Consider the following 9,534-nt stretch of genomic DNA (forward strand, 5'->3'; position numbering starts at 1 on the left):
TGACTCACAGAAGGACAGAGTGCTCGTCTTCAAGAGACACGCTGTTACTGCAGCATGAGGCCTGTCGAGTGGACCTAAAGGCTTTCCGTCAGAGCTGGCCAGTGCTGGGCAGGGGTGGGGCCAGCTCGTCCCCAGTGACCCACAAGCTTGGTTTGAGGGTCCACTGTGTTCCAGCTGCTTGAGTAGCCAGCTCTAATCCCAGGGAATTCTGCAACACAGGACAGGGAGCAGACTTCTTCTATAGGGGTGCCCGGTGGGCAACTTATAATGTCCAAACATTCTGAGTTCTCATAGTTTCCTTGACAGGAGACACCATGGGATGGTAGGAGGCATAAATTGGGGGGTCCGCCCTGGCCCCTCAGAATTAATCCTTCTCTCTCCTCCCCCAACAGGTTGGGTTTTGGAGGTGTCCCTGCTGAAGTGACAAATTCTCCCAAGTGCCTTTGAGGAAAGCTCTCTGGACCTCTTTAGGGGCCGATAGAGAAGTGGACTCCCCAGCGGAAATCATGGTGGAATTGGGACACGGCCCAGGCCTGGGCCTCCTGCTGCTGACCCAGCCCCAGAGGCGTTAGCAAGAGCCCTGCGCCATCCATCACCCCAAAGACCACCCCTCCTGCCAGGGGCCTGGAGCTGGCGAGTGACTATGCGGCTTGGGCTGTGTGTGGTGGCCCTCGTTCTCAGCTGGATGCATCTCACTGCTGGCAGCCGGGGGACCAAGGGGAAGAGACAGAGGCGGAGTGAGTAATGACGGGGCTGGACCAGGGAGGGCCTTGGAGCTAGGGGCATGGTTGGGGCTACCTGGGGGTCTAGAGGGCCTTCGATGGCTTTATTCTCTAATGACCATTGCCGATTTGTACTCGTGTAGAGCACTCGATAGATTATCCCGTTTGTGGATTATCTAGTTCGTGGATTAATTTGTTGAGATGGTGCACTCTGTAGATTTTCCCCTTTGTAGACTCTGCTTTCTAGATTAACCCCTCTCTTGTGAGGATCCAGTGTGTGGATTATGCCCTCTGACATCATAACACCAGCTTTGTGTGGTATCCATGGAGATGATCCCCCGTCCCCCTGCTCCAGGGTGCCTGGTTCCCTCCTCACCGACAGCTCAGGGCCCTTTCTTTCACTGGGGGCTGAAGTGCGGCCTCAACCCCTTTGGGCCAAGAGTTCTGCCCACCTGGTGGTAGGCAACAGCCTTCCCTGCCCAGATGATGGGGCAAGCACGGTGGAGCTGGGAGCTCATAAGACTGTCCACGCCTGCGGTGTTGAACCCTGCCCAGGGGGGAGTCTAGGAGTTGCCCTGGGGGAGGGAGGGGGAGGCAAGTGGGCAGGAGTCAGGCCCTACCACCCTTCCAACCAGAGCAACTTTGCTTTTCCCTACTTCCTGTAAGATTCCACATAAGATATCATTGGAAGAAAGAGTTCTCAAAACAAAATAAAACCATCATTGTACAGATGGGGAAACTGAGGCGAGGAGAGGGGAAGAGATGACAGTCCTAAGGACACACCCACTTCCTGTGAGCCCAGGCTTCTTGGAAACAGAGCTTGACAGAGTTCAAGTTGAACTTGTCCACACTGCCCTCGCTGTCCCTCACGGAGTCCCTCAGAGTCCCATTCTAGGTGCTCCCAAGAGCGGGTCCTCTAGCCTCTGCCTAATGCTTCCAGGGATGGGGGCTCTGTACCTGCGGGGTTGTGGCCACTGCCTGTGAGAGATGTGTCAGAAGTGAGGTGGAAGCCTGTGTCACAGACCTGAGGCTCCACCCCAAGGCCTGTCTTTCAGCATCCCCATCAGAGATGTCACGTACATGGGCAGGCAGCCCCTCTGAGGCCTGGCCCAGTCCCTTCTTACTTCCCTTTTGAGGCCCGGAGACCCAGGCTGCCAGTAAAGGTCGGAAGGCAGAGGAGTGTGGTTGAGTGTCGATGGGAGCAGCCAAGGGCAGAACCCAGCCCAGGACAGAAGCTCAGAGAACTGGTGAAGCTGAAAATCCCTAGCTTAACAAACAATTAGAGACGGTTAGGTTTAATTAGCATCGAAACCTTGATTTTTCCTCCCTGCTCATCTGTCGCAGCCAGCATTTTGGACTCAACGGGCCAGATGCAGTTTAGCGGCTTATAATACCTCCTCTATTTCCAAGATGAGAGAAAGAGTATGAGTGGAGCCGTTCACACTCGTGTGATGTGCATTAGTGATCACACTGTCCCTCACGTGTGCAGAGCCACACACCCACCTAAACCAGAGGTCAGACTTGTTGTTCTAAACTTTGTACTAAAAAAAAAAAAAAAAAAAAAAAAGCACTGGCCTGGCCATCAGAAAGGGCCCAGCCCCAGCCATGACCAATCGAATACAGCAATTATGACGCTTTTGATATAGCCACATCCCACAGCCTTGGCAGCAGTAACCCAGTTTTTATTACCAAGTGGTGTGTGCCAGACATCCTTGATCGGGAGATATGAGGATGGGGTAAGGTGAGGGGAAAGGTGCAGTGAGACTCTAAGAGGCACATGAGCTTGGGGAGAGATGAATGTGCATGTTCCTAGGCAGTACGGCTTAAAGAATGACCATAAAGCTGCAAGTGTCGTTGTATAGGAATATAGTGAGGCTTACATGAGGTGAGGTGCACATGTAGTGAATCCTTTGCGAAATAGCAAGTTCTCTGTTGACTTCAGGAGGCATGTGATTGTTACATAAACAATGTGTGGACCATTTTGCCCTAGGGTGTCCTGGGAAGTGGAGGGGGCAGGCAGAGGAGCCAGACCATGTGTTGGCTTCTCTGGCCTCCTGACCACGGGGAAGGGCACTGGGCAGCCTTCAGGGCCGAGGCAGGCTTGCTATGAATATGACTCTCAAGTCTGTTGACTCTTTCCAGCATCCTGTGACTGCGTGTCGATAGGGCCGCCAGAGCAGCCACCGATATAATTCTGATCCGAAGTCACACACAAGTTTTGAGCCCAGAAATGGCTGATTTCGGGTAGGAGTGATGCCTTGAGGGGCAGAAGTCAAGCAAGGAATTCTTTTTTTTTTTTAAAGCTCATTTTAATCTTATTTTTTAAGATATAGTTTTATTGATTTCAGAGAGGAAGGGAGAGGGAGAGAGAGATAGAAACATCACGATGAGAGAGAACCATTGATTGGCTGCCTCCTGCACGCCCCACACTGGGGATCAACCCATAACCTGGGCATGTGCCCTGACCAGGAATCAAACTGTGACCTCCTGGCTCATAGGTCGATGCTCAACTTCTGAGCCACATCGCCTGGCTGAGCAAAGAACCCTTTAGCTATGAGTTATGAACCCTCAAAGGGTGTCCTTTTCCTCTTCTACTTACTGAGGACACGTTCCCACATCAAGCCTCCTGTTCACTCACCCTCACTAGCACCCACCCTCTCCTGACCACCTTCCCACCTGCATTTCCTGCCCCTCATGGAGCCCTCACTCCTTCACCATCCCTCACATTGAGTGCCCCTCCCTCACTGAGACGCTTCTCCTATCGGATTCCCGGGCCCCTTCATTCAGTTCTGTCCCCATGAAGCCCCCATTCCTTCCTTGACTCCTCCAGAAGCTGCCCCCCCACCCCTCCTGTCCTTTCTCACAGTCCCATCCTCCATCTGGAGCTTTTGTCCCCTCTTGCACTGACCATCACTAGTCCTTCTTCCCTCAATGAAGCCCATTCATTCCATGGGCCGTTCCTCCAACACTCAACCTATGGACCATGGCCTTAGTCTTAGAAAAGAATCCTGGAGAATTGGGGGAGGGGGAGGCCAATTTTGATCCCGTGTCTCCATGCTCCAACAGGATGAAGGTGGAGAGCTGGAAGGGTCCAGAACCAGTACCTCCGAGTTGTGTTTTTAGAGACCAGTAGATGATCTCTAGGCACGGGGTGGGGAGTGGATGAGGGTGAGGGCATTCCAGGCAGAGGGGCCAGCCTGTGCACAGGTGTGGCCTTGCGGGGAGGCAGAGACTGTGTGCTCAAGAAATGGGGTACAGCTAGGAGTCATAGATGGAGAAATGGTTTCTAAGAGGGGTGTGGGGGGAGCTCTAGGGTTTTAACTGGGACAGCTGTGCTCACATCTGTTTTATGCGTGGAGGGCCTTTCCTATTAAAAAGAAGGGTTGTGCTGCTAAAATGAACAGCTCAATACCTCTCAGGACAGAGCACAGACAGCTGCCTGGGCCCTAGGGAGTGTTTTAGGGGGATGATGCTCCAGAAGTGGCAGAGGTCAGACGGTGGGGCGGTGGGGCGGGGCGCTTTGTATTCTCCAGGCTGAGGAGTCTGCACTTGACCTGCCTTGAGCTATGGGTAATGAGGAGCTATGGGTAATCAGGGGAACAGCAGGTCTAGCTGTTTACCTGACAGAGGGGAGGTGGCTTGAGGTGGGAGGTAAACAGATTAGTTCAGAATGCATTTGGGCCCAGGTGAGAAAAAAGTGAAGGTCTAAACCAGCCGTGGGCAAACTACGGCCCAGGGGCAGCCCGTTTGAAATGAATAAAACTAAAAAAAAAAAAAAAAAAAAGACCGTACCCTTTTATGTAATGATGTTTACTTTGAATTTATATTAGTTCTCACAAACACTCCATCCATGCTTTTGTTCCAGCCCTCTGGTCCAGTTTAAGAACCCATTGTGGCCCTCTAGTCAAAAAGTTTGCCCACCCCTGGTCTAAACTAAGCTCCCAGCTGAGTTAAAGAATGCTGGATCTTCCCAGGGGGCATACCGGGGGATGACCTTGGGCACCAGGAATAGATGCGTCTGCTGGGAGAGTGTGAAGCCTGAGAAGGGCCTTTGCCCACCCCCTCACTGAGGCCCCATTCCCTGTCACCACCACCCCCACCCCTACCAACTTAACCCCCTCCAACTTACTGAATCTAGTTCCTCCCAGGCTAGATACCACCCCAATACCAAGGGCATCCCTCCTCGGGGTCATGGTGAGTTCCTTTCCACCCCTCATTGACCTTCAGCCAACCTACCCTGAGCCCCCATTCCTATCCAGTCCCTCTCCCCACACTATATCTATCAAACACTCAGTGAGCTCCATTCATATATCTGCCTCTCTGAGCCTCTGTCTCACTCACCACATCCTCAGCCCTACATTCTGGTGGGGACCCACATCCTTTCGCTGGGCTCCCATTCAAAAATGAGAGTCTCCGCCCTCCAAAGCTCTTTCTAATGGGGAAAAAAGACATTTTAGAAGATTTTAATGACACATGCTGATGTCTACCACGATGGCTTTAAGTATGGGGGCCGTGGGAACACCGAGAAATACTCCATCCAAACTCTGCAGGGAGGCAAGATCAGCGGAGACTGCCTGGGGGAGGTGACGTTAGTTCTGAGGCTAAAGCTTTTTAGGGGAAGTGGAGGAGCTGAGTCGTAATTCTGCAGGCGTAGGGAGCTATTGAGGGATTTTAGGCAGGGGTGTAACACCCTCAGTGTTGGTTTTAGGAAGATGAGTAACCTGGAGAAGACAAGCTCCTTGGGGGAAAAGGCCAGTGGCCAGAAGCCATTCTTCAAGGAGGCAGGGGCGCTGAGCCACCCTGGGGCAAGACCTGATTATAGGGACATGAACTTGGAGGGTTTGGACAGGATGAAGGAGGCGGAGAAGCAGCAGAGGAGGTGAGGGGGGCACTTTCTCCTCGCCTTCCTGGCTCAGGGAGATGGGCTTCACCGAGGGCTTCGGGCAGAGTGAGAAGCGGGTGGGGAAGGGCAGAGTTGTGTGAGGAGGGTTTGTGAGGGAGGGAAGAAGGCGCCACCCCCTCTCTGAGCCCCACCCTCCACTGAGCCCACCCAACCTCCTTGGCCAAGCTAGAGCCCTGCAAGACAATTCCTCTACATGCCCTCCACCAACCCCCGTCATAGACACAGGAGCTGGAGGGAGCCTAGCAAACTGAATCTGGCCGTGCCCTTCTGTGGTCCCTTTCCCTGCCAGCAGAATAAAGCCCCATTTTAAATATATATATATTTTTATTGATTTTGTACAGAGAGGAAGGGAGAGGGGTAAGAGAGATAGAAACATCCATGATGAGAGAGAATCATTGATCGGCTGCCTCCTGCACACCCCCTACTGGGGGTGGAGCCTGCAACCTGGGCATGTGCCCTTGACTGGAATCAAACCTAGGACCCTTCAGTCCCAAGGTCGACGCTCTATCCACTGAGCCAAACCCGCTAGGGCTAAAGCCCTATTTTCAAATCCCCGAACATCTAGGACGTTCAGCGCCTCAGAGCCTTTGCACAGGCCGCTCCTCCGCCTGGCACACCCTCTTCACCTAGCCGGCTGGGTAAGGGAGTGCCTTCTATTGCTCCTCCATTCACCACAGCGCATAGCCAGCCCTGTTTCCCACATTCCTGGGTGGGTTTTTGTTGTTACACCTCCACATTCCCAGCTCCTCGCAGCTCTGGGCATGTGGTAGGTGTGCAGTAAACAAACATCTATGGGATGAATTAACTTTGGCTTTTTCCTTTGAATCATTATGCAACACCTCTAACACCCACCATCTCCTTGGACACTCACACCTAACCCTCCCTCCCCGCATCCCCTGGCTCTCCATCCTCTCCTTGCCCATTCATTTGCCTTGCTAAGCTGAGAACACCCTTTGGTTCCTGCCCCCTTGATAAACATTCCTTTCCTCATTGAACTCACCCCTGCTCATCACTAAACCCATCTCCTCTTTGCTGAGCCCCAAAACCTCATAGAGCTCAGCTCCCTAGTCCCCTGTCCCTGACCCTGGCCTCAAGGCCAGTCTTACCACCTGGGCTCTGTATCCTGACCCTCCAATATCCTTGGGCCTTTAGCCTGCTCTGAGTCTTCTGCCATAGTCTCACTCCCAGCTGGTCTCTCCCTTTTCTTTTTCTATGTTCTCTGTCTCTCTCTGCCCCTCTTCTTGCCCCCCCCCCCCCCCCCCTGCCACTCCACCAAAACTGCTCTTCTCAAGGGCACCTCCTAATGCAAGGTCACCTCCTTAGATTTGCCTCAGAGCTCACGGCCATGGTCTCCTCCCAGCTCTGGTCCCTGTGATCTCTCCCTTTTCAACTTGGCTTCTCGCCCCACTCTCTCCCGGTCTCCTCCCACCTCTCCAGTGATTCCTCTGCCCCTCTCCCACTGCTGAACATGAGTGTTGCCCAGGCCTCAGCCTTTTGTTGTCTTTTCCAGCTGCACAGCTTCTACCCCGGGATGCCTTCCACCCCCATGCCTTTAACCCCAGTGACGGCTCCCAGGATGGATCCCGGATCGTCCACTGCCCCCTCCCCACCCCGAGCCAGCTTCTTAAAATAAGATGGCCCTGCTTCCTCACTTTCCTGTTACTCCTCAACCACTACCCTCTGCTCTCCACCCCCACCCAAGGCACCAATAACCTATTTGTTGCTGTTTTTTACGGGACACTTCCGCAGCATGTGGTGTGTGATGCCTCCCTCCTCGTTTGAGTGTACTCTTCTCCTGGCTTCCATGATGCACTATGCTTTTGAGCGTCCCCTACCTGTCTGGTTGCTCCTTATCGGCCTCTAAGCTACCCCGATTTTTCTGCCCTTCTCTTAAATGTCTTACCCCTCTTCTCACTCTCTGTATACACTCTCCTTGCCACCTCATGGACCTCTATGCCTTTAATGACTATTTACTAGTACATGTTAAGGATTTCATGTCTCAATCTCCAGCCATAGTGTTTCTTTTGACTTCCAGACCCACAGGTTCAACTGCCTAATAGACACCTTCCTCTGGGTGTCCCACAGGAACCACAACCTCAACACATCTAAAACTCAACTACTCATCATTTCCCAACCCAAACCTGCTCTTCCTCCTGTGGTCCCTCTCAGGGTGAAGGGCCCACAGCTAACCTGTGACTCAAGCCCAACACTTCTAAGCCATCCTTGACTTGTGTTTTCCCCGACATCACCTAGTTTTGCTGATTCTACCACCTGAATGTCTTACACGTGTCTACTCTCTTCCATCCTCTTGGTTCAGCTCCATGTCCTTGAACCTGGGAATCCTTTTGCCTCCAATTACGTCCTCCTTACAATCCCATTCTCCACACTACAGAGTGATCTTTCTAATATGGAATCCATCTCTCCTATTTTAAAGCCCACAGTGATTCCTCACGGCCTTTAGGATAATGTCTGAACTCCTCTATACACATTTAAGACCCTTCCTCATCTGGCCCCTGCTTTCCTCTCCAGCTTCCTGTCTGACCACTTACTCCAGGTTCCAACCCCTTGCTCAACCTCAACACCACCCGAACTAATTTCAGATGCCCACGTGTGCCCCACTCTTTCTTGCCATATTCTTCATGGATCTGAAGGGAAATACACTCAGAGATTTGTTGTTGGTTGAATGTGAGGTAGACAGCAGGATTCTGAGAAGGTCTTTTGCAAATCTGTCCCTAACAAAAGTGATAAGAAAAGAATAAGTGAATATGGGAACGTAGCTATTGAGGCTTTAAATGGGACACCTGAATGGCTTCGGTTATTGAAACCAAGGCAAAAACCTAGAGGGAACATTCATTTCAACAATGAATGAAGTAAAAACCTTGAGCAACAGAGGATTTAATATATTTGGAGTAGAAATGATATCTAATAACTCCAGTGATTTAATTAATTTGTAATATAGCTGAACAAAGGCCCAATGTGGAAAAATAATCCCTAGGGTTCTCTCATGAATCCAATACAACATTTGAGTATTTTTGCGCTCATAATAACTAAACCAAGAACAGTACTCATTTTTAAATCTATCGATTAATGAAATAACATTGACTCCATAGTAATAAACCTAAAAATCAGCCTAGTCACACTTTCAGTTTCCACGTCCCCTGGTAATGTCCTACCGCTGGCCTCATGAACTCTGCAACCTCTGCCTAGAACACATACTCTCTGTGAAGTCTTGTTCAAGTAATTTAGCTTCTCCCTTTTCCCATCTGTAAAAATGAGGATTTAAAAGAAAATAGCAGTACCTACTTTATGGGTTGCAAGGACTAAATGAGTCAGTACTGGTCAAGCCTGAGAGCCGCGCCTGCCACAGAATCCGTTTCGACATTTACTGACAAGCTGCCATTACGATGGTGTTTTTGTTATTGTTATCGTTGTGTTTGTTATTCTCCTCTTCCTTTCTGCTCACCTTCCTAAGTCTCACTCCTTCTCCTGTTGTGAAATCAAGGATCAGGCAGGGAGCAGGGGCTCCTCCCAGCAGCCCTCCCGAGTGGGCATCCACAGCTTCCTCTTCCAGGGGTGGGAAAGGGAGGCTCACAAGGTGCAGTGCTTCACCCTGGGTCACAGGCTGGGGATTGGCTCCAGGTCCAGCCCACTCTGCAGCCTGAGTTCTGCCTCCTGCACAATCTCCTGCCGTCTCTGTTCTCATTCCCCAGCCCTCTGTCTGCAGCCTGTATCTACAGCTTCTCCATGCCTGGCTCCCCCTAAGTGAGTCATACCTACTCTCCTTCCTTCTCAACTTGCTTCTCTTCCTATGAGCCTCTTTTAGTGACTGGGCCCACCGTTCACCATACCTTAGGCCTGAATACTGGGCCTCATTCTAGACTCCTCCTCCTCCTCCTCCTCCTCCTCCTC

At 51.6% G+C, this 9,534-nt stretch overlaps 1 protein-coding gene across 1 annotated transcript in view; it reads left to right on the top strand.

Annotated features, from left to right (window-relative positions):
- Nucleotides 1-396: 396 nt before the first annotated feature.
- RSPO1 (R-spondin 1) overlaps nt 397-9,534 on the top strand; it is a 16,479-nt gene continuing 7,341 nt past the window's right edge. The window contains exon 1 of the mRNA XM_006777274.2: nt 397-737. Within this exon, the coding sequence (XP_006777337.1) occupies nt 644-737 (94 nt within the window). The 5' untranslated portion in view covers nt 397-643. The remainder of the gene's footprint in view (nt 738-9,534) is intronic.

The sequence above is a fragment of the Myotis davidii genome, unplaced genomic scaffold (genome assembly GCF_000327345.1).
Source record: "Myotis davidii unplaced genomic scaffold, ASM32734v1 scaffold88, whole genome shotgun sequence".
Taxonomy (NCBI): Eukaryota; Metazoa; Chordata; class Mammalia; order Chiroptera; family Vespertilionidae; genus Myotis; species Myotis davidii.